A 22,666-nucleotide genomic window follows, 5' to 3' on the forward strand; every position below is an offset into this window, starting at 1 on the left:
CCACTCACTAATGGCAGAACAAACACAATCCAAGAAGCCCAACACCGCTGCCAAACCACGAAAGCGTTTCATCGGCTCAAAATCTGCAGCACCATCTAAATCTGGCTCGCCAGCAGTAATCGCCAATCAAATACCCGCTGAGATATTGTCAGATGCTCTGCTGAACCAGGCGATCAAGCAGCTTCCTGCGAATTACTCCTTCGAAATCCACAAAACAGTGCACCACGTCCGCAAGAACAGAGCACAGACAGTCGCCCTGCAGATGCCCGAGGGCCTGCAGATGTTTGCTTGCACAATAGCGGACATAATCGAGCGGTGCGCAGGTGATGGAAGTTGCTTTGCAGAGTTGCATACTAAGCTGATTATTGATGTCATAGTTTCACCGACGCGTTAACTGTAATCATGGGTGATGTCACTTATGGTGCATGCTGCGTAGATGATTACACTGCAGTCGCATTGGGATGCGACATGTTAGTCCATTATGGTCACAGCTGTCTTGGCGAGTTCATGCATTGCTTTTTTCAAATTTTATTCCTCATTTTACCATAGTGCCCATTGATCAAACGACAATCAAGACCCTGTATATCTTTGTCGAAATCGGAATCGACTCATCTCATTTAACAGAGACGATACGATTAAATTTCCCAAACGACCGACAAACATTTCACAAGCAATTACTTGAATATGAAGAAGATAACGCACGGATACCTACTGGTCAGAAGATTGGCAAGACTCGCCATCTTCAAATCGAAGGTCCTTCAAGTGAAGGAGAAGGGGAACCTCTAGCTCCCGACGAGCCGACAAGGTTTGCGTTGGTTTCAACAATCCAATTTGTAGCAGCTCTACAGAGGTTGAAGGAAGATCTGACATCGCCATATTCTGACGCCGGAACGACACCTAATGGACTTCTGCACGGTGCGGAAACAGAGTTATCAGCGGGAGATGTCTCGAAGTCGTCGTCTGGTCATCGCCTCTGGACTGGCGTTTATGATGCCACAATACCAAGATCTAAACCTTTGTCTCCCGGTGAAATACTAGGGTGTACTGCTCCCCTACTTGGTGACGTAGATGCCCTGATGTAAGGGATCGCATTTGTATGTTCAGCAACTGTCTCATGGTATTTTAGATATCTTGGAGACGGCCGATTTCACTTAGAATCCATTATGATCGCAAATCCCTCGGTACCTGCTTTTCGATACGACCCCTACTCCAAGAAAATCACGAGAGAGCTTTACAATCACGAAGAAATGCGGACGGTCCGAGATGACGCAGTTAAAAAGGCTCGTAAAAGCATTGCAGCTATCTCCCAGATATCCTCTTTACAGGGGATTGTTGCCCAAGCTGATGAAAATCCGATATGGGGTATCATTCTCGGCACTTTGGGGCGCCAGGGCAGTTTCAAGCAGATGCAGGCAATTACCCACCAACTCTCTACCTCAAAGACAGTCATTCCTTATGTCCCTATCCTGCTTTCTGAACTCTCGCCCGCAAAGCTTGCACTGTTTAACCCATATATATCGACGTTCATTCAAACAGCGTGTCCGCGGTTGTCAATAGACTGGGGCTACGCTTTTGACAAACCGCTGCTCAGCCCATATGAAACTGCAGTTGCGGTAGGGCAAGCAAAAGGGTGGATGAATGAGGAGAAAGATGGACGTGAAAGGGCTAGAGGTGGAAGATATCCTATGGATTTCTACGAAGCAGGCAGTCCATGGGCTGTTGCTAGGACGAAGTCTTCATACCTTTAATTCAAGCGCGAGTCTCGGTGATACTAGACTCGTCTCATCGCCACATAAATTTCTCAATCAAAACTAGTACTTGGAGCTTGCGAACCCTCATTAATGAGGTGAGGCAATGGGAAGCAGAGTGGGAGAGAGCAAAACTCGAGAGACGGCGGATGGCATGGGCCAAACCGAAGCTAGGAAAAGATGAAGCAAGCCAGCACTGGCTCACTGCAAGGACCTTTTTTGGGCAACCTAAATGACGGTGGATGCACGTACGATAACACCTAGAATGAATTGTGAAGTAGGGTCTTGCCCGATGTTCTTAGAATTTTTGATATTCGATCGCTACCTCTTTGGACTAATTTAAACCTCACGTGCACCCACCTCATTGCTCAACTTTGACACAAATCTTCATATTGCCATTATATACCTGAGGGAAGATTAGGACAGATCAGGGACTCAACTTGACATTGGCGGTGCTACATCACTCACTGCTCTGCTTCCTCTTGTTCTACTCGACAAGTACACAAGAACGGAATTGCGAACTTTGTTGCCTGCATTCAAGATATTGCTGTTTGGTACTAATTTAGAGTTCGGAATGCGATTATTTGCAACTCATTCACCTTCGGACGTTGACTGCGAATTACAATAAGAGATGTTTGTGCAATAGGTTCGTTGTTGTGCTTTCTTCTTCTCTCTCAAATAGGATTCAAATGTCCCACCAATCTCGCACTCTGGAGAGCACGGTATATAGTTGTCCGTCAGCCGCATGAATTGGTGTAGAGGTCAGGCACGGCCTCCTGAAAAGGCCCAGACAGGCATTGCAAATAGTGGAGTTCAAACACGGAGATGAGCACACGGTGCGCAGACTGCAGACAGCCAAGTGCACATTGACAGGGAGCAGTGGAGTGCATGTCATGGTGGAGTTCAGGTGGAGCTCGTACAAAGCTCGTACTGATCCGGGAGTCACGCGAATTGCTTCCGCGGGATTCACCGTCCCGTCCTGCAAACTTCTCGATATGAGTTGGAAATACAAAACATTGGCGCTGTGAGATCACCAATTAATCATGGTCTATCTCGGACGCCCTGGACAGATCTCGCAAGTGGTATATAAAATTAGATTCGTGGCCAGTCTGACGTACGTCTTTTGAGAGCGGGGAATTTTGATGTATCATGATGGATTATGAAGTTGTAACTTCAGAAATGACGGTAACGGCAGGTGCGGTAGACAACGTGGAGACAGCAGCTTGAGTCTGTGGTTATGAAGATGACTGAGCGTGAGGTGTGCCATTGAATTATTGTGCGGTATTAGCTTCTGTTGGGGGACCGTGAACTGCTTGCAGCGCGTTCCTCTGTGGTATGAGATAGGGTTCAAACATTGAAGGGAGAAGAGAATGATATACGCGTTTTCCTTTGGCGTACAGGATATTAACTATCCGTGCACCACTTGGTCTGCCAGAGAAAATGTTTCGAACCCAGTGAAAGATGCCGTGGTCGGGATGGCGTGTGGTGGGCATCGAACCGGGCAGAAAACTGAGAACATGAGGTCAGGAAAAGACTGCGTGGGACCTTGAGGACGTACATGCGGTGGGGGTACCCGATTGGCGACCTTGAGCGATTGGAGTTGTGCTGCAATGCAGTAGTGTTAGTGACCCATGGTGATACCTCTCCATTTTCCCCCTTTTTTGTACTGCTTAGCAAGTTCAGTCATTACAGTTCTCAACGTTTTAGTACTTTCAGTGACAAAGATAGCATAAAAAACCACATGTCGTATTTTGATAATTATTTTAATTGATATTTATCATTCCCGACTCCCACGGTAGTGGAGGACTGCACCAAATCGTGCGTGGGAAAGTACATCTGTGGGAAACTGATTTAAGAACTGTATTATATGTATAGCCATCTTCTGTTTTTGAAATCTTGATTGTCTGCCTTTTCGTTTCCTTGCATCAGGATGCCCGAAGGTCTGAGTAGTTTAAACCAGGGAAGACAGAACGACATTGAACGCGAGAAACATTCAAAATCGAAAAGCAAGGAGAGTAGTGATGTGTGGGAAGAACGAAAGAAACAAATATTGAAGCGGCAATCGGAAACAGGAAATGGAGAGAGCCGGCGGAGTCGGGAACTGGCGTGTCAGCGGCGCTACGATTGTTTATTATTGACACGGTAGCCCGTTGCAAGGTGATTATCGCACGAACCTTCCCAACATTGTATATGTGTCTTGGTCACATCGCAGCCAGTTGCCAGTAGCTTTCCATCTGCAGAAAACGACATACAGGTCACTGTACCTGTATCGTGGCAGTGGAGGGGCGAACTGATGGGATGGCTGTTGTTGTCGACAGTCCATAATCGCGCTGTGTTGTCTGCCGATGCGCTTGCGAGGATGCGGCTATTACAATGTCATAGACAATGTCGGTGTACCCTTTCAGCACTGCGATCTGCGTCCAGATGATAATCCTCCTCCATGTCCCAATCGAATCATCATCTGACCCGGAGATAAGTGTTTTTCTATCCGTGGTCCAAGCCAGATGATTCACCGAATCGTGCGTCCTTTGAGATTGACGACAAGCTCGCCTGTCTTCGTATCCCAGATTTTGACTGGTGACTCGGAGAGAGGCGAGGCTCGTTCGTTGTGTCCAGCAGCGCAAACATGGTCATGTCTGATGAGTAGAACACTGTCACTTCTTTGTGCCCACCAGTGACCCAATAGGCATCTCCAAATTCCTGGCGGGGCGTTATCTCTTATGTATTCTGCGTTCCAATGTCATCAACTGGAAGAAAACTTGTCCCAACGATGGCCGAAGACATAATCAACTACCGCGCGCAGTTCCGTCTCAGCTTTCATTCAACAAATCCACAATCATTACATACGAGAAATTGGTTTTAGAAGGGCTCGGTCCACGGATGCAAGCGGACAAGGAGTGTTTGTCAATTCAGAGTTGAGTGTACTGGTAAGTTTTAAATCTGTCATTGTTAATGCATTAATGACTCACGTGCTCATTTCAGAGCCCATGTGTATGCAGTACGATAAAGAACGAATTGATCTTTCTTCCTTCTATTTGGAGTGTTATGAGAGACTAAGGCTGTCCAGCTGAAGGGCCCAAGCTTTTGTTTATGATGAGTCGTATACCGTGGACCACACACCTTCACTCCAATTATATGACTTGCTATCACGCCTCACTACCCCGTTAACTGCAACCAACAATGTATAATATTGTCTCTCCCAATCAATTGCTTCTCAAAAGTGCCCGTCATTTTTGGGTCACCCATACTTGCATAAGACGCCCATTCTCCCAAGTCCTTGATTACATGGAAAATCACTCTCAAATAGTCTGGACCAGGTCTTTAGCCCATACATCATGATCAGTCACATCGGTGCACAGCACCAAGCGCTCCCGTGCGTTGCGTACCAACTTAAGCGATTCATTGAAATTCCCCACTGCATACTGATGCGATGCGATGCTTATATTTGGTCTAATGCAAAACCTCGACGGCTCAATGAAAAATAGTAATGAAGATAAGACATCAACTAGACCACATATGTACAGCTGTCCTTTGAAGGAAAACGAGTTACTTCAAATATCAAACGACAGATATGTACACATGCAATAAGACTCGAACTGTACACGTTACACGCTGGCCATCACGTAAATTTGATATGTTCGCAGCAATAGTGATGCGACTTACCCATACACAGCCTCGACTTCATCAACCCCACCGCCAGAAGCGAAAGGACGATTGTTCTCACGAGGGATAGGACCAAGCTCAGGCTCATCCTCCAAGTCGACAGGATTCTCATCGTCAAGACCAAACGTCATAACAGGGCGAAGTCCCGCTCCTGAACTAGACCGCCTGTTACCTGCCGGGGATTTAGGTAGCGCAGCCATAGTCTTTGGACTCATGTGCTGAAATAAATCATGAATGAGGTGCAACTCGTTTTGAACATTCAGGCATTGGCTTACCTGCCAATCATTCACGTTCTCATCTGGCATGTCACGATCGTCACGACCGACATCAAATCTGGAGTCATCGCCCAGATCACCGATTGATACCACGCTTTCGCTGTCGCTAATGTTGTCCGCAATGCTTGAGACGAGCTCTGGGAGCCGCTGCCATGCGTTCCCGCCCGTTGAGATCGTTCCGAATGGCGGGAGGCCAGATTGATCGTCGGACCAACCGAGGTCAGACAAGTATTCCTCATATTCCTCCTCGAACGCAAGATCTTCAGTAGTATACGGGAGGAATATGGATGGATCCGGTGCTTGAGAACGCGGAGGTGGGAAGACATCAGCTTCGACAACGTTCGGAGTACCAATTGGTCGGATGATGTTTCCGAGGTCTAGCCCTGGAGGTAGGCCTTCCATGTTGTGAGAAATACTGACGGAACGCCGATGGGCCTGGGATTGTTGACTTGGGATCTGAGGTCCATATCGTTTGTTGTTGTCTGAGGAGTAGGTCACAGTGAGTATGGTATATAAAAATGCGGGAAAAACGCATACAATACTTGACGAGGTGACGTAGAGCTTGTTCTTGTGCCTGGAAGAACATCGGCATAGGACGCTAACGACGAAACTCGTCACACACCTGAGCGTCGGAGATATCATCAACCTCGGTGCCAGTTAGCCATTCATCGCGCAGATCCGGTCGGCAGTTCAGGTAGATCGACGTGATCACCTTCATATTTGCTAATAAGGGGTAAGTGTAAATGCTTACTACTGTATCATCGCACATACATTGCCGCCACTTCCTCCCACAGAAGGGAACTTGACTCTTGATAAGTTTCAGGACATGGAGTTGAAGCAAAGGATGCGAAACTCGTAGCACGCGTTTCAACACCGCCTGGACAAGTTTGTAAATAGTCGATGACGGCTCAACAGGCGCACTTACAGAGCTCTTGTATTGCACAAGCATCCATATGCGATGTGACCGACTCTTGGACAACTTCTGCATAATTTTGGCAAAATTAATCGTGGAAAAGAAGTTGCGCCATGAGAACTCAGTAAGCATTTCGACTTCTTCTTCGTGATTTTGGCCGTTCGGAAGAATTTTTGTCTGTAGCACAATGTGGGCACCAGCACGAGGTTTCTCATCCTGTGGACGAGGAGCAATTTTCGCGTGATGTATCTGGCAATATCGGAAGAAGCTAAGTGATGTTCAAGATTAGTGTCGATAATCGCAGATTCCGTCTCACTCACTTGTGGTCGGGAGAATCGGCTTTCGATACGACGGATGATGAAACTTCTTGCAGTCCAAACATCTTCAGAATAAGCAGCAAGCAATTGGTATCCAATAGAAGCTGGCCAAGATGATGAAACTTCATCACATCTGTGGTGTACATTAGAGATGTGCTGACACACGTCAAGGGGAAGTACTCACGGGAAGCTTTGAACCATTTCAGCGTCAGCAACAAAATAGCTGAGACAGCTTTAGACGTAATCTCGCGATGCCGGGTCACATCGAGGTCGTCGAGTGTCGGCGGTGGGGCGGGAGGTTGCTCAGGGGCTAAATAAAATTATGATCGATGTATGAGAACGGACTATGGAGGTACACACGGGATGCAACACCGGGAGGGAACACCGAAGATGTTGACGACTGAGGAGCTTGCTGCTGCCCGGTCCCGGCGGATACAGTTGCCAAGAGGAGTTTCAGCAAAACCAGTACCCATCCTGACAGGACAGGCAATACGGCGCTCTAAGCGCAGATGAGTCGATGGTGATATGATGCTGAACGTACTTACATAGATTGTTTCAACCCTCTTCAGGCGCATGAAATCTTCCTTTCTTTCCCTCGCCTTGCGCTCTTGAGCGGGAGAAGTGGCGTCACCTATGGCCACAACGGCTTCCGAAATTTTTGCATCCAGCATTGCAACATCTAGTAATGGCTCCGCAATCTCAAGATCCTGAAATAAAAATTCTCAGGAACAGCCATCCAAATTAGCAATGGGACGGCATACCTCGTTGGTGACTTGGAGTGGTTCGGCATCACCCTCAGACCCAGGCATGCAGTCAAGCCCGCTCTCAGCAGTCATGCACTCTTCTCTCGTCCTCCACATTTGCCAGAGCGAGAGACTTACGTACATATGCCGATTGTATAGCTTGTCTGCCTCATCGATGGCAAACGGTATGAGGCGATCATTATTAGGGCCAAATTTACTCTTGCGCGAGAAGGGAAATAAGAATGGTCGATTTTGATCAGTTTGATATTGCTGTTTCTTGGGCTTGGGAGAAGGAGGTGGGGATGGTGCAGGTGTTGCAGGCTGAGGACCCGGGCGATATCCTGAATTAGGAACATGTGACTGGAAAGGCTGATGATTCAGCGAACTTGGGAGACCGGAGTGCTGCGAGTCTGCGTCATCGTGGTGATAGTGATGGCGGACAGGAATGGGAGAATATGCCTGTGCCAATTTAGAAGTGGAAACGGAGGGCGCGGGTTTGATCGGAGGTATGTCTAGTTGCGTAGGTGGAACTGGAGGCGTGAATGTCGGATATTTTACCGAAGTCTCCTGCCGGAACGTTTCAATGTCAAATGGGGTGCATTTGACGGCAACAACTGTGAGATTTGTTGTAAAACGCATTTAATGGATTGAGAAATGACCAACCTTCGTCGGGCACAGACGGAAGGTTGGCAAGTTCCCGTGCTAACTTCTTGACACGTGCAAGCTCCCTAATGCCTCCACAGCACGCGAGAAGTGTCTTCCAAAGCACAAGGAGTAACTAATTGTATTTCAGTTTCGCAACGCGGTTCCAGATCGGTTGCGGTGTCATACCTTCTTAATGGGGTATCCCTTCGCGCTCTTATCCCTCAATGCGGAGACCACGTTGAATAAGTACACCGGTAGCGGCGGGTCCATGCTCACTAACCGATCGGAATTAGCCTGTGTGACGTCTTCGTGTTGTAACACGCACTTAGTTCATCCGCGAAGTCATCGCGTTCCTTGAATATTTCGATAAGGTGGTACATCATGCCGAGATACACCGAAATTTCGGTTGTGACCTCTTCTAGAAAGTCAGCTTTTTCAGTAGGTGTGATCTGGAAGTGTGCTGTATCGGCATCTGAGAGCGAGCTATTATGTGAAGGTCAGATAACCGACCACGTATTGAATAAATGCATACCAAAGTAGATCATGTTTCTGACTCGCGATTTTCATTGATTCGACGATTGTGCTTAACCCATTAGCGATCCGCACAACCTTGCAGTTCTCGTAGATCCAGTGCAACTGATGCTCTGGAGACGTTGTCTCGGCAAAGGTACCTATGTCAGAAACGTATGAGTATTCGTCGTTTCGTCGTGTATGAGAATGGGACCTTGCAGAACGTAAAAGAGCCGACGAGCATTCGTAAATCGGATCTCTGCGTCCCTGTGCTCAAGGCTTTCGAGGAGTATCTCAACGTGTGCCTTCCGTTGTGCGGGAGTAGTATCGGGACTCGTCCACTCTATAAATACGAAGGTTATGTGTAATTCTGACGTGTGATGGACGGTGATGCATACCTCCGGGAAACGAGCCTTTCCATGCTTTTAAGTTTTCCGCGACTTGAGGCATCTCTACGTACGAGTAAAACTCATCGATCTCATTCATGACTGTGTCTTCGTCATCGTATCGAAAGTCATAAAAAGATTGCTATATATATGATGATACATTATGAATACGATAAACGAGGAGCAGAGCCGGAAACATGCCTTTGGCTTTGGTGCGCATGTGACCATTGCCTTGAGCTGTCCTAGTGTTATGGAGTCTAGTCCCAGCTGGGATGAGGCGTTTGCATTGTCTTGTTCCCCGGTAGAGTATGAAGGCGGAGCTGCAAATATCATGCCGCTCATGTTGACGTTGATGGACGTAGTAGTTTACAATGTAACGATAAATTAAAACAACACGACTTGTCACACCAGGTATCACGTGACCTACTCATCGTACCCTGACCTTGGCACCTGTCTGGCCTGATCTTATCGATGTGGCACAGGGCCAAGATCAAGGGAAACGGGCCGCTGAAGGAACGAGTCCTAAACTAGTTCTTATGACTCGTAAAGGTTCCTGGGGGGAATTCACATGAACCACCATCTGGCCACTGTTCGATAACGATGATGGTGGCGTTCCAAAATAGGTTGGCTAAGTATATGTGGGCGTAGTAAGGCGTCCTCATGTCCACGATTTTAGTCACGATTAAGATGATTCGCTTGACTCATCCACGTTTTATAATATTACACCATCATACGGGTAATTAGCCTGAACGTGTCATGACATGCTCGGCAGAGACGCGTACGCAAAATTGTCAGCGAACTGCGGTCTAACCTATATGGCATGGTTCCATGGAGATGTGATGGATGGATGGCATTGCAGCCCAGTACATAGTCGTATGTAGTTAACGGCCGCTGCACTCCGCAAGCGGAACCAAATCAAAATCAACTGTGAGAAATTATGACATAATCACTGCATTATAAGAATTTTTGGGTTCCTCCCGTTCTTTCAACCACGATTCTGGCTGTGGATCGACTTCGCAGTCGGTCACATTCTTGCCAATTCACTCACCGTTCTCGTTTCGGCTCATCGTCTGCGACAGCGCCTGCTTCGTTGCGATCGATTCGCTCGAGTATCGGTTTCAGATTCGGTTCAAAGTCGGAGACGCTCTCGGCGGTACAAGGTAAGTACTTACTGTGGTGCGACCCTCTGATATTTTATCATCGATAGCTCATCGAAATTTCAGAGCATATAAAAAGGCACGCCTTTGCTGCGCGTTTGCCACTCATCGCCATCTCTCTTCCTTCTGCTCTTGGATCTGCTTACGACTCATCTTACGATTTTCGCTTCCACTTCGATCCTTCGCGAGGCCCACCCACCACTAGATATCAGAGTCGTTCCCTGCTGCGCTTTACAGTGCATCGGACGCTCTCCTCTCTGTCCTTCTTCATTTGCAGATGCCAGTCCCCGTCCCTACCCGACAACCGGCGCATCCAGTTCATAAGTACTCCAAAACTGAAGACGCTTCAAAGTCTCACTCTTCCGTTTTCCATAATCTGAAGCACACCCTACCTGTCTCCCCGACGGGCCCACCGCCGTCTTTTGGCAGCCGTGATCAATGGATCAATTCCTTGCCTTCTTGGAGGAGGACCAAAACTCGCCGCATTTGGGAGGACGACGCGCGTTCCACTTCTGAAGAACGGAGAGAACGGGATTTTTACCAAGGGTTGACTAGTACGGCCGACGTGCAAGTCAGTAAAGGAAATCATGCGGAGGCATGTCTTCCGCCCCTGAATACCTTCCCTAAAAAATGTGCCTTGAACACTTCCCCAAGTGATGTTGACCAGCCAATGCATGCTGAGCACAGGACCTCTGCATATGCCTCCGCCTGGGGTACTGAGAGCTACGACAGTCCGGATAATTCCTCTACACACGACTACGTATGGCCTCGGTTCGCACCTGTCTTGGAGGATGACTCTGACGATATGATGAATGGCGGTTCTAGTCCCATCGGTCCTATGACTCCTTTCACAGAGTACGTGGACCGTGTAATCGCCACATCCGCAGGAACAACGGTATCCGACCAAATCCCGCTCAGACAAGATAATTCATATCAATATGGACTGCATTCCTATAATATGGTGGACTATCAGTACACAGACCAGATCAAACAAGAGTCGGTCACTTCGGTTGATTCGCCGCCATCTGCGTCAATGAAGTACAAGATGTTCGCGGAGCCAATGGCGGACTGGATCGTTTCATATGTCTGGAAAGTTTGTAAGAATTCAATTGTCCTTCCGCCTGCAGTTTCTCGCTACACGTAAGATAATTTTCCAGCTTAAATTTATTCTCAATGTTGACGTAACTTCTACAGTCCTGCGATGAGCGGGCAGCAGCCAGCCCCTACAGCTCCAATGCATTTGTCTGCCTCAGTTCACTCTCTTCTAATGTCGACACTTCTACAACCATCTGCTGTGTTACTCGCCATGTGGTACATCGCTCGATTACCAGTATACTTTAGCGGGGTCACTTCAGGGTTAGGGGTAAAGGAACGAAAATTTAGTGCTGAATTGCTTGATACAACCGGCGGAATTGACGGGAAAACGTTGGAGGCCAATGCTACATTCCGACTCATTGTGCTTGGATTCATGCTGGCAAACAAGTGGCTTGATGACCATACCTTCTCTAACAAGACATGGTAAGTACTATGTTGAAGGTCCGTGTTCGGTCGAAATGACCAATTCCTCCCCTTTAGGCACACCATCTGCAAACTTCCTGTCCACTCGCTAAATAAGCTCGAGTCGCTCGCCCTGGATATTCTTTCTCATGACCTGACAATATCACCTGCTGCTTGGCGCCAGTGGCTGGGGCATATGTTTTCGTATCATGTCTCGCTCTTGCCTCCTCCATACGCCCAGCCAATTTCCCGTCCCTCCTCGAATCCTCAATCGATCGTTCGGAAAGTCATTGAAGAGATCATGGAAGCACCTCTTACGCATCCCAGTTCGGAGCCCGTCTTCCTCAGCTTCGAGCAGAGGAGCAAGACAGAGCTCAATGGGGCAGAAACGTGCAGTGAAGCTTCCCAGGAAGCCTATGACATCGATCTCGATGAGGATGGACCGCTTCGGGAAGAGTATTTGCCAAAGCGCCGCGTGAGCAATGGCAGTGCTGCAAGTCGACACAGTTCACAACTGGCTTCAAGGGTTGAGGTCGAGCGGAGGGAGCTTCGCGAGTCCGCGACCGGCCAAAATTGGAACGCACTTCCCCCTCCGTCCAAATGGAGCCCGGCAGCTGATGAGCCCATTCACCGCGCTGGCGACCGTCCTGCGTTATACATGCCGGTCCAGCCACCAGCGGTGTGCTGGGCGCCTGCAGTCACTTACGTGCCTGTTAAACTCGCTCCGGATTATTCTAGCGTCCCGTATTCCAAACTAGCAGCTCCTTCGAACGATTACTGTTACTCACAGTCTGTCATCGCTCAACAGCCCTCGCAGCCACGTTGTAACGCCGATGCATTTTCCCCGCCTAATTCTGGCTACTCGTATCCGATTGGCTTTGACTACCAGTGCGGTCACGTTCGCATGTCATTCGATGGAGCAGGTTACCCCTCTCAACCAATGACAAATTCTAATTGGCTGTCAACTGAGGCATATGCATTCCCCGCACCTCGAGTTCTTTTTGGCCCCCATCCGTCTATCAATTACCAGTCGTCCTGGGTTCGTGCTTGAAGATATGTTTCTGGACCAGATGCTAGCGTGCGCATCTTAGATCTCAATTTCTCATGTTTTCCGGCTCTTAACACTACTGCAATCGATCCGACGGCACCGCTTACGTGCCGCTCCATAATTCCGCTCCCTCTGTCCGTCCTTTCGCGGTTGTCAATACTGGATTTTTTTTTCTTTGTCGCCGGCACTGTCTATACAAACACGATCCCCACCCTTTCAAGACATATCCATCCTGTCTCGGGGACAATCGCCTGTTCAATCTTCTTGATCTTCATCATTTCGATCGCGTATATTCTTATTTATATGCGCGTCTGCACTTGCTCTTTTCGCCAGCTGAAGTTGGTGTGAAGACGATGATCTCCTCGGACTATATGTGCCATACCGCGTTCATCGATTGAACATTTGCGGGTTCGCTGTTTCATCGTCGATGTATTCACTTATCATTTCGGTATCCTCATGCTCCTCAACTAATAACCTTTCACGACTTTTTTTCCTGCCGTCGGCTGTGGTGTTTCTTTTTGCTACGTTTTTCTCATTCAGTACGCATAACGAAATCACTCAAAAACATGCAGAAAATTATTAACACTACAAAAACATTTGCTACTCTCCTATTCCCCATCCTTCCGCCTTCGCTGCTATGGTAGCTCCCTTTCCTCCTGTCTTATCATCCGTTACCCCTTTGGTGATTAGTTTAGCTTTTAGCTTTTCTTTTTCACCTTCAGCTCGTTTCCGTAGGTAAGAAATTATGCGCCTCCTTTTTCTGGCATTCGATAGTCAAGCGTAAAGCCTACATATCGTACGTACTGGTCCTCGCACGTACGACTTGGTTTAATGAATGCTACTCTCCCGTATGTTTCCCATGAGTGTGCACACATGCTTGACGTCCAGAGGATGGCTTCATTCAGATGCAATTATACAGTACTTGATTGTCTACGTAGTACATGGGACTTCTTCGTTTGCTTTCAAATCTTTATCAGGATAAAAGGCACCTGTAAATGTCATCAGCGATAAAACATTCAGATAGATGGCTCTCATTGCATACCTCAACATCCTCCATCTCCTCATCCATGAGCATGACTTCAACCAAAAGGTGCTTGGCGTGCGGGGGAATAGGCTTCTTGCTGACGTGCTCTACCAGCCTAGTGAATTTCATAGGCATCCTCTCAGCGCTCTAAATGATTCACATGAGCAGTTGTCATGGATTGATCACACCCATTACGAACCTTCTTCTTGTCCGTGAACGAACTCCAGAGCATGCTCACGCCCTGACTAACCATGCTGACATCTAAGTTGTGGTTAGTCTTAAACCAAGTGATGAACTCCTTGAGCGTTGGGTCATTCTTGAACTCCAACCGGTCCCAAAGGGTCCACTCAGTATTTTGGAATTTGTTCTTTGCGACAGCGATGGGCTCCGAAAACCCGAAGAAAGGTAAAGCAAGGTTGATAAAACCGTTCTTGAAGTCATCTATCTTATTCTTTCCATCTATGATCTATAAAGCGCACGTGTCAGCGCACCCTTCCGGTAAGGATAGCAAACATCTTGCCTTGTAAAGTTCAAGACACACCAAACCGACGACGAGCGCGGTAGTAGTAGCGATGGCGGGAATGATTTTGCCTGCTATCTGCTTTGTGGTATGACGATCGGCGACGGTGATGTTGTAGTTCATCGCACGAAGGTTTGACGCAGCGGTAATGAGATCGATGTGATGGTTAGTATCATCGTCCTTCTCAAACTCGACAGGAGTGAGACGGTAGCCAGCAAGTGACGATGGAGGAGGCAGCATCTTGACCAAGTCGGAGACGTTGTCAGGATCTGAAAGGAATTACGCCCTGCAGGTGACAGTCTTAAAATGAGTGAACGTACCAGAAGACGATTGATTGACGGGATCGGTTTCGGTAATCTGGATCTTCACTCCGCTCCTTGGAGAGAACTCGGGAACGATCACAGAGTCTGCAACCCTCTTGAAAACTACAGGATCGGTCTCTCCTCGGAGGCCGTAATTATAGGCATGAAGATTTGCTGCAGCAATGATAAAAGAAAGATGTGTGGGCTAAGGAAAACAATCAGTACTGAAGGTCTAGCAACACGCTGGGTAACATACATCTGAAGAGTCGAATACAAGTGGGTCTGGTGCCCTCTTCGGCCCACTCCAGAACGGCTGGCCCGTGCTGGTAACATGATCCTTTGGAAGACTGTGGAGAAGCTGACGGATAGCGTTGTTAAACTTCTCCTCGAACTGCAGGCGAGCCCAGATAATACACTCCTCGAAAGTCAAAGGCTTGTTGGTAACCAGATATGAAACAATCTGGGAGATGTGGTCATGTGATTGGCCTGAGTATTTGAGGGAGTTCTCGAGGTAGTTAGGCTCCGAAAGATATTGATTGACAGATTCCACAGGCTTAACAAACATTGCGTCGAACTCTTGCCGAGCCCACTGTATTGTTATCAGACTCTGCTAGTCAAGAAAAAATTAAAGAGCGCACCTCAATCGTGTGTGTAATGGCATTCGGGAAGTTTTTGACTGTGCACGACAATGTCTGCTTCTCTGGGGGATCTTGCGAAGACGAGTACGACTCGGTGAGATGGGGAATCACAACTTGGGTATTGCCTTTTGTGCCCATGGTACCAGATTCTAGGAGTGGTTTTTCATACAAAATGCAACGCTGATCCATGTATACACCTACAACAAGTGTTGTCAGATGAAATTCACAGAGAAAAAGAGGAAGCCTTACGTGCAGCAACGTTATCCAATGCATTTGTAACACCGTCGATCCCCGAAAAAAAGTCGTCATCGAAGACATCTTTGAAAAAAATTCAAAATGGGGACAATACAAAGGGTGATAAGTAACTGACTTTCTGTCGCCTGACCAACAGGATCTTGTCTACAGAGAATATGGCCCTTGAGAGCTGGATTCATGTCTGCAACTGCTGCCGCTGCGACTTCAGACTTGAATTTTCCGAGATCTTTGGCACGAAAGAGGAATTGGCGATTCAGGTTACTCTTCTCGATGGTGTCTAGGTCGGTGACATGAATCGTAGCGTCGGGCCCGGTAGCGAGACCCATCATGCTCCAGTTCTTCAACATTTCACACCCGATTGCTCCTGCACCGACGAGGAACTGACGGTGATTGGCAAGCTTATCCTGGAAGGACTTGCCAAACACTGCAATTTGTCCATCATACCGGCTACCAAGGGGTTGGCAATCTTGTTCAGTCGGCAGTGTGGTCGGCAACGACTCCAAAGAATCGAAATACAAGTGCTGGAGCATAGGATGGAACTTCGCAGAGCATGCTTTCAGCACTTCTTGTGCCACAAACCCACCAATTACAGCTGCGATGGGCGGTAAATCTCCGGTTGCTTGGTATGCCAGCTCTGTGATAATCTTCTCATCAGCATCAGCATCTAATTTCTTCGTCAAAGCTACCAGGGAAGCAGCATCTTCTGCGTTTCGGGGCCGAGGTAGACACTGGTGTCGTGCCTTGAATTGTGATAAAGCCTGGAACCCTGCATGGAGAGTAGCAGGCCTATCGAACTTGGCAAAGTCTGTCATGAAGAACTCTGGAGCTGCAAGCGACTCTCGCAAGGATTTCTGAAGAGAAAGTGAATTACAATTTAATGAAACTGGAGTATAGCTTACAAACTGGAGGATTTTGGGCATTTTCACCTGGGTAAAGATCCCACCTCGAACATACTCTCCTAGGTCGGAAGTGTCACCGATGGTGAAAGTATATGGACCCTTCACTGTGACTTTGCGAGGATTACAACCATTCAGTTCAGTCATGCCCTGCACTTCAGTGAACGTGACAAAATCGCCATCTTCAAGACCGTGTCTTGATTCATCGAGGCATGTTACCAGCCCTTCCTTGTCCTGTTTAATAATAGTATAGATAGGACGTTGTAGTTATAGTTCATAAGACTTACTTTTTCCACTGACACAATCATTCCGGTAAGAGCTTGCTCGCCTGTAGGATCCACGCAAGTAAATTTTGGACCAAAGTCATTAAAGACGGAGCTGATCACGATCAATAACATATAAAAGGGAGTCGTAGCCATCACGTACCCAAAAAGACCATGGGTCTCCGCTGAGATAAAGTGAACACCATTCTGATGTGTCCAGTCGTTGATCTCAACTTGTTTCTCGTAAGAGACGCCACATAAGACAACGGCCTGGAGAAAATCGACATCACAATATGGCTGATAGTGCATGAACTTACTTGGAAAGGTCGTATTAAATCAACTGAGATTTCCTGTCCTGCATTTCCTCCAAGATTCCGGACGGGGACGTAAGCATTCAGTTCGGCTAAACGAGGTAGGGTGGATGCTGCGCGCGGCTTTCCGATATCGTTTTCGCGAAGGAAGTACTGTAGAAAATAATTCAATGACAGGTCTTGAGGCAGTGTGATGCCTAAGCACGCACTTGTGAGCTGAGATCCTGCATGGTGACCGGTTCTGGGTCATACAACGTCACGGACTTGACACCTGCCAGACAAACGTTCTTTGCTATGGAAGATATGAGAATTAAATGAGTTTGTTGGAACCTTGCTTGTTGGTAAAAGGGTTACCAATCTCAGCTCCGAGGCCTTGCAACCCGACGATCAGTACATTGGAGGCAGCCATCTTCTTCATCGCTGCGCACATCACTCAGCAAACATGGGATTGTTATTTTTATTTACAACACAACTTACCCTCATGCCCTAAAACATAGCTGCAAAATCACGTAGGATTGAAGGTGAGTGATACTAGCCGCACAGGATGACAGCAACACCTACAGTTGACGAGAGTACAAGCCTTCATCAATCGCGGCTTCGTCAACATCCATCTTTGCTGCTAGATTACTTGCATCCGCCATGATTAATATGTGCGTATGAAAGTAGGTGGTTGTAGTGGTGAAAGATAAGATCGCGGTGTAGCTGAATAGTAATATAGTCACGGTTATGCTTGCTAATGACTAAGCACAGCTAGACCAATTTTGGGACACTGTTGGTGACGAGCGCGCAGCGACTCGTGAGCAGACCAACTACATTGAGTGGGGACATGTACTGGAGTACAGGCCTGGAGAACTACGTCTAAAGATTATGCTGTAAGTACACCTTGGCACCTGTCCACAGCTCTTCTTCAAGTTGTATCATGGCCCCTGTCTTGCTCAAGGCTGGCACCCCGGACATCCTCCCAGTGAGCATGCCGTCATTAGTTATTGCCCACACGCCGATCTATACCTCTATATACTAGGCTCTTCCTTAACACACTCGAAGTGCGGCACAGACTGGTGGCAGCAAGTATTGCTGCTGCTGCTATCGACTCCCACTGGTCATTACCATGCCCATGCCCTCTGTCCTCAGTCAATCGCCTGCAACATGCACCCTCTTCACCTATATATCTGCACCGAATTCCACCTCCATCATGCGGTGACACTAGCGTCATCTCTTGCTTCGATATTCAAACGCAAAGACTACGCTCATGTCGTGCGCAACATTCTCAACGGGCACTCGGTATGTCATGAACCTAATTGTGGCGGAATGTCTTGGTCTGCTCCGGCGTCATACACAATTTTTGAAGGCTATATGGTTCAGTACTGCTCGAGGCATCTCAAAAACATCGGTATTAATGGCATAAATCAAACATAAACGATTCATCGACTATTCACAATCAAACAATTGCAAAATATGATGCTTTCGAATCAGCGAGGAGCCCTTCAGCCCCCCAGAGCCATTCTGCTCAAGATGGGAAAAAATAATCACGCCTTGAAACCACTGAACTCGTCGACGTCAGTATTGTCTGACATTCCGTACTGCCAGTATTTTGGTTAGATGACAAAGGTATATTTGTTTGGAAAAACCCTTGCGACCATCCAGCAGGAAAGATACCGATGAAAGGGCCAGGGTGAATGATCCAAAGGGGTTGGTCGACGCAAAAAAAACTGCCTGTGCACGATTTCCACCAGTCTGTACTGATGCAAATCACTTGAGCACGTTCTAATTCACAGCACCAGCATTAAAAATATGCCTGAGTACCTACAAGAAGACTCAAAATTAAGCATCTCGACCGTGTAACATTTAAACGAATCTGGTGGTTGAAGAGTGGTACTGGTTAGAGAGGGTCTTGATCCAAGACACTATAGCATTCGGGGCCACTTGGATTATCTGTGCCACATCACTTTCATTAGCCAGGACCACTAAAATGTTGCCTGGACTCACATTCAATGACAAGCATCCCAGAGAGTGTGATGCCGTCAGCAGACTGCACGCCACCATGCTTCACAGATACGAGGCTTGCGTGGCACCAGTGGATGAGTCCGGGCGGGCGAAGTGATGACCACTGCGGGTAAGACCAACATTGGTTCTACCAGCGTATTTCGAACTGAAATCGGGATTTACGTATACTGTCTACATGTCAGAGAATTTCGTGTAAGTTCGGCTAGCGACTCACTGCCTTCAGTCACTCTGATGTAGGCAAACACGACGCCCTTGAACTTCCAGGTATCCTGATGACTGGAAACGTCGATGTCCAGAGGATCCGAGCGTTTAGTGATAATTGGCTCAGCAAGAGCTGTCAGGTTACAGAAGAGTGATGCCGACTTCATGGTGTGATGATTGGGTAGGAATTAGGTTAACATTGACCTGGTATAAGTTATATCGGTTGAAGAGTGTCAGTAAGTGCGCATGAACATCACCAGGAATCACCTTGCCGAAAATTGCCTCGACTTTGAATTGTTTGTCGATGATACCAAGAGAGTGAATCCATATGAGATCCACCAAGTTCTGCTTTGAAGGAAGGCCTTGATGGCGAAAATGACTGGACAGAATATAGCATACGCGTCACCAGGAATCACCTCTCTCAGACATTGTCCCAATTTTGAATCTTTTGATACCAAGAATTGGTATTCCATCTCACTCCATAATCCACGTGAATCGCAACGACACGTGTCCGACGTCCAAGCCGGTCGTCGATGGGAAATACATGCATGCACTGTACCTAGCCTGATTCAATCAAACTGAAGCCACTGCAGGTAGTGCCGTTGCGTTCTCGCGAGCTTTCCGAGGATTCGTTGGGCCGGTGACCCAACAACTTGAATTCCCCGACGGTGGTATCAGAAGCATCTGTTCCTTCGTCGCGTAGTGGCGGCGTGATGGTCTGCCCAGGAAAGACCAGGATCTTACGAACAATTGACAGTCTGTCAAAGCGTGAGCCCCGGGTCCCGAGAGCGGCGCTGCAGCTCTGAAGTGAAACGCCAGATCGGGAGTTGACGATGGCCTTTTCGTTGTACAGCCGCACGACAGTGGCTCAAGCAAAGACCGCCGAGAAAACTGCCACCGTTTCAAATTGATATTAATCAAAGGGTGCATACCTAGTAGAACATATTCGCAGCAACACAAAGTTGGTACTTACTACTAGTTACTGTTGACCAGAGGAGTGCTAGTGAATCGCTGGCCAACTTCAAGAAGTTTGAGTCGTACGTTGCTTACTAAGATGTTCTTGCCCGTCGGACGCTTGTCCGACGGTCTTAGGGCTTGCATTTATAGGGAAGACTGACTCAGCGTGGTATAACAAGAAACGACAACGGTATCACAACGAGCTACAGTAACTGTAAATATCCAAGACAAAATGGTCGATCGGCAAAGGTGGAAAGTCAAGGTGCGCGAGAGACGTATAGTACACGCTGAAAACTTGAAGGTAAGAAAACCCTGTATCCACTATGGGCTTGCGTTGGCCGAAGCCAGCGCACTGACGCTGTGCTTGGCGGAGGCTGCCAATGCTGCCAATGATCTCGTTAAGATCCACCAGAACAGACCATACACGACACAGAAGACAAAGCATATTTGTGGGATGGGAAAGCAAGGGGAGTATAGAGAGGAGATGAATATGATGGAGCAATGACGACTTTTCACCCAAGAGTGGTCTGGCAAGGGCCATAACGACCTACAGAATGGACCAAATGCGCGCCAAAGGCGCTCAAAGGGCCCCCAACTGCGGCACCCCAGGTCCCTTGGGTAATGAATTCCAGTAAATCCAACGCTGTTGTAGGCTGCCTCGATTCAGGTGCAAAATTATGACTACCCGGGGCAATACCCATCGTACGAGGGTTCTTATTGACAATGGGGTCTGCCTCGGGACACCAGTCACTGGGGTCGGGGAGACAGGCCAAGGGTTTGACTGGAGTGGGTGCGTGGATCATCAGAGGATCCTGGCGGGGCGCTGCGGCAATTTTCTTCTTCCGGCCGCGGTATCGAATGAAAGTCGTATTGAGATCTGTGGCTTTATTGACAGCGAGCACATCATCAAGAACGCGAACTACGACGATACTTTTGTCGCTAGAGAGTTGGCTAGAGGAGACGCGGAGCTCAAGCACCCAGCTATGCCATGAAGAACTGGGGATGTACCCCAGATAGCCGAGAGATGCCAGCGCGGTCTTTTCAATATTAGTGAGGGTAGAGGAAGGAATCGCGGTTGTCTTGACCCTAGGTAGAGGTTCAGCAGTCAAGTCATCAAATAAGATGATCCCACGCACCATGTCTTACCCGGGAGGCAAGAGTCGTTGACCAGTTTATCGGCCAGTCTTGCAACGACGACAAAAGCGGAGAAGAGAAGCTCGTCAAAAGTGGCCGCGCCACAGCAGTGGAGATGGTTGAAGATCGAGACTCCTAGGAAATCATTCCCTTGGCCTATTTCTGCCATGGTAATCTCAGAGATGTACCACAACGCATGAATGGCAACCATTTGAGGGTTGCCGACGGATTCAAGAATGAATCGAATGCGAGTGCCAACAATGGAAGTCACGTAATTTCGCCCATCCAATTCCCTGCTCGTTGAATGAATAATCATGTTGAATGCCTCAAAAAAATGACTCACGGGTCGGGGAATGTTTCATCTGCGCCGGCTTTGATAGCCAGCGAGTACATGAAATGCGCGGAAAGGCTAGAGAACGCAGTTGCAATATCATCAAGGTCCGGGTTTTTGGGCGCGATGACCCGAGGGACAGCGTTGCTACCCGAGCGCTCAAGGGTATCTGAAAAAGCTGTAACTACCCTGCCAACACCATCCGAATTCGACTGGGAGAGAAGACTCTCTGTACCATGTCTCCCTTTGGTGACGCCAGAAGGAACCTCGGAAACGCAGCCATGACGAGCGACCGAAGGAAGAGGAACAACATAACCGAGACCGGGAGGGACCATGGGCGCTGAGTTGCTCAGCGCGACATCCTTGGAAAGGGCGCGTAAGCGAGGCGGCAAGCGCGACGGCTGAGACATGTCAAACAGGCGATGCTTGAGCGAGTAGGAGGGCCCGCTCCCACAGGAGGCGCGAGCAAAGTTGCCTCGGGCAACTTTCGAGGAACTGGCAGCAGCAAGAAGGGACAATCCAAGCTTTTGTAACTCCGTCTGAGTTGAGCACGCTTTTACGTCGTGTGGGGGTTCCGCAGCCCCTTGCACGAGGTAGGGGTGATCAACAAAGTAGGAACGTGTTGCCCGTGAATGGGCGAAGGGGTCTTCCGTGCATGTGGTGCTAAGCGCCTGCGGGGCCTCGATCGTGCCCCCGCTGGTCTTCATATTTCCGCTGTCAAAGATCGGTTGCGGAAGGGTACCTGCGTCAGGGAAACAAGCCCATACTGGCTTTTTAAAGTACGGGTTACAGAGAGGTTGACGTTTGAAAGACTGCCTTGAAGCAGGAGTATCTCTGATAGCAGGCATTATGATCAATACAAGTGTGAACAGGGATGCTGATTCAGGGAATACAAACGAACAGTACAGACCCAAATAAATGCGGGGCG

General features: G+C 48.2%; 6 protein-coding genes across 6 annotated transcripts; 2 read left to right on the forward strand and 4 right to left on the reverse strand.

Annotated features, from left to right (window-relative positions):
* Nucleotides 1-10: 10 nt before the first annotated feature.
* HD556DRAFT_1486469 (putative diphthamide synthesis protein-domain-containing protein) lies at nt 11-2,238 on the forward strand (the record flags this gene model as incomplete). The annotated part of the gene is made up of 4 exons (XM_041308722.1): nt 11-315; nt 378-499; nt 550-1,078; nt 1,127-2,238. The coding sequence occupies 4 exons, from the start codon at nt 11-13 to the stop codon at nt 1,746-1,748; spliced, it is 1,578 nt and encodes a 525-aa protein (XP_041158269.1). The 3' UTR covers nt 1,749-2,238.
* A 2,917-nt stretch (nt 2,239-5,155) lies between these two features.
* Nucleotides 5,156-9,567, reverse strand: HD556DRAFT_1386485 (uncharacterized protein). The gene is made up of 19 exons (XM_041303408.1): nt 9,402-9,567; nt 9,213-9,342; nt 9,029-9,157; nt 8,837-8,975; nt 8,630-8,787; nt 8,491-8,579; nt 8,323-8,437; nt 7,678-8,273; nt 7,462-7,623; nt 7,277-7,415; nt 7,101-7,226; nt 6,920-7,049; nt 6,612-6,867; nt 6,458-6,563; nt 6,309-6,409; nt 6,224-6,260; nt 5,687-6,168; nt 5,412-5,629; nt 5,156-5,360 (listed from the first exon to the last, which is right to left on the reverse strand). Exons 1-19 carry the CDS (start codon nt 9,540-9,542, stop codon nt 5,354-5,356), a joined length of 3,261 nt encoding a protein of 1,086 aa, XP_041158270.1. The 5' UTR covers nt 9,543-9,567; the 3' UTR covers nt 5,156-5,353.
* Nucleotides 9,568-10,523: 956 nt separating this feature from the next.
* Nucleotides 10,524-13,117, forward strand: HD556DRAFT_655291 (uncharacterized protein). The gene is made up of 3 exons (XM_041311201.1): nt 10,524-11,497; nt 11,552-11,875; nt 11,933-13,117. The coding sequence occupies exons 1-3, from the start codon at nt 10,635-10,637 to the stop codon at nt 12,903-12,905; spliced, it is 2,160 nt and encodes a 719-aa protein (XP_041158271.1). The 5' UTR covers nt 10,524-10,634; the 3' UTR covers nt 12,906-13,117.
* A 651-nt stretch (nt 13,118-13,768) lies between these two features.
* On the reverse strand, nt 13,769-17,837 carry HD556DRAFT_1386491 (uncharacterized protein). Its single transcript, XM_041303409.1, has 17 exons — nt 17,673-17,837; nt 17,589-17,608; nt 17,466-17,531; nt 17,321-17,403; nt 17,118-17,264; nt 16,964-17,070; nt 16,825-16,915; nt 16,541-16,771; nt 15,757-16,492; nt 15,636-15,704; nt 15,387-15,583; nt 15,005-15,337; nt 14,767-14,953; nt 14,447-14,715; nt 14,126-14,392; nt 13,945-14,073; nt 13,769-13,891 (listed from the first exon to the last, which is right to left on the reverse strand). The coding sequence occupies exons 1-17, from the start codon at nt 17,750-17,752 to the stop codon at nt 13,865-13,867; spliced, it is 3,039 nt and encodes a 1,012-aa protein (XP_041158272.1). The 5' UTR covers nt 17,753-17,837; the 3' UTR covers nt 13,769-13,864.
* A 1,184-nt stretch (nt 17,838-19,021) lies between these two features.
* HD556DRAFT_655300 (uncharacterized protein) lies at nt 19,022-19,582 on the reverse strand. Its single transcript, XM_041311202.1, has 3 exons — nt 19,330-19,582; nt 19,098-19,282; nt 19,022-19,043 (listed from the first exon to the last, which is right to left on the reverse strand). The coding sequence occupies exons 1-2, from the start codon at nt 19,481-19,483 to the stop codon at nt 19,158-19,160; spliced, it is 279 nt and encodes a 92-aa protein (XP_041158273.1). The 5' UTR covers nt 19,484-19,582; the 3' UTR covers nt 19,022-19,043; nt 19,098-19,157.
* A 1,203-nt stretch (nt 19,583-20,785) lies between these two features.
* On the reverse strand, nt 20,786-22,586 carry HD556DRAFT_1309997 (uncharacterized protein; the record flags this gene model as incomplete). The annotated part of the gene is made up of 3 exons (XM_041300352.1): nt 20,786-21,359; nt 21,410-21,700; nt 21,751-22,586. The coding sequence occupies 3 exons, from the start codon at nt 22,584-22,586 to the stop codon at nt 20,786-20,788; spliced, it is 1,701 nt and encodes a 566-aa protein (XP_041158274.1).
* Nucleotides 22,587-22,666: the final 80 nt, after the last annotated feature.

Source organism: Suillus plorans (genome assembly GCF_016647745.1).
Source record: "Suillus plorans strain S12 chromosome Unknown HD556scaffold_43, whole genome shotgun sequence".
Classification (NCBI taxonomy): domain Eukaryota; kingdom Fungi; phylum Basidiomycota; class Agaricomycetes; order Boletales; family Suillaceae; genus Suillus; species Suillus plorans.

Bases quoted from the DNA above. Each gene is read 5' to 3' on its own strand.
- HD556DRAFT_1386485 (XM_041303408.1), bottom strand. From the start codon at position 9,542: ATGAGCGGCATGATATTTGCAGCTCCGCCTTCATACTCTACCGGGGAA. The intron at 8,580-8,629 runs GTGCGTGTTACA...CCGATCGGTTAG, and splicing joins TGACTTCGCGGATGAACTAA to TGAGCATGGACCCGCCGCTA. The intron at 7,227-7,276 runs GTGTGTACCTCC...AATTTTATTTAG, and splicing joins CCCTCCCGGTGTTGCATCCC to CCCCTGAGCAACCTCCCGCC.
- HD556DRAFT_655291 (XM_041311201.1), top strand. From the start codon at position 10,635: ATGCCAGTCCCCGTCCCTACCCGACAACCGGCGCATCCAGTTCATAAG. The intron at 11,498-11,551 runs GTAAGATAATTT...TAACTTCTACAG, and splicing joins CCTGCAGTTTCTCGCTACAC to TCCTGCGATGAGCGGGCAGC. The intron at 11,876-11,932 runs GTAAGTACTATG...CCTCCCCTTTAG, and splicing joins ACCTTCTCTAACAAGACATG to GCACACCATCTGCAAACTTC.
- HD556DRAFT_1386491 (XM_041303409.1), bottom strand. From the start codon at position 17,752: ATGGCGGATGCAAGTAATCTAGCAGCAAAGATGGATGTTGACGAAGCC. The intron at 16,772-16,824 runs GTAAGTCTTATG...ATTATTAAACAG, and splicing joins TGATTGTGTCAGTGGAAAAA to GACAAGGAAGGGCTGGTAAC. The intron at 14,074-14,125 runs GTTCGTAATGGG...TGAATCATTTAG, and splicing joins CGTTCACGGACAAGAAGAAG to AGCGCTGAGAGGATGCCTAT.
- HD556DRAFT_655300 (XM_041311202.1), bottom strand. From the start codon at position 19,483: ATGAAGTCGGCATCACTCTTCTGTAACCTGACAGCTCTTGCTGAGCCA. The intron at 19,283-19,329 runs GTGAGTCGCTAG...ACATGTAGACAG, and splicing joins CATCAGAGTGACTGAAGGCA to TATACGTAAATCCCGATTTC.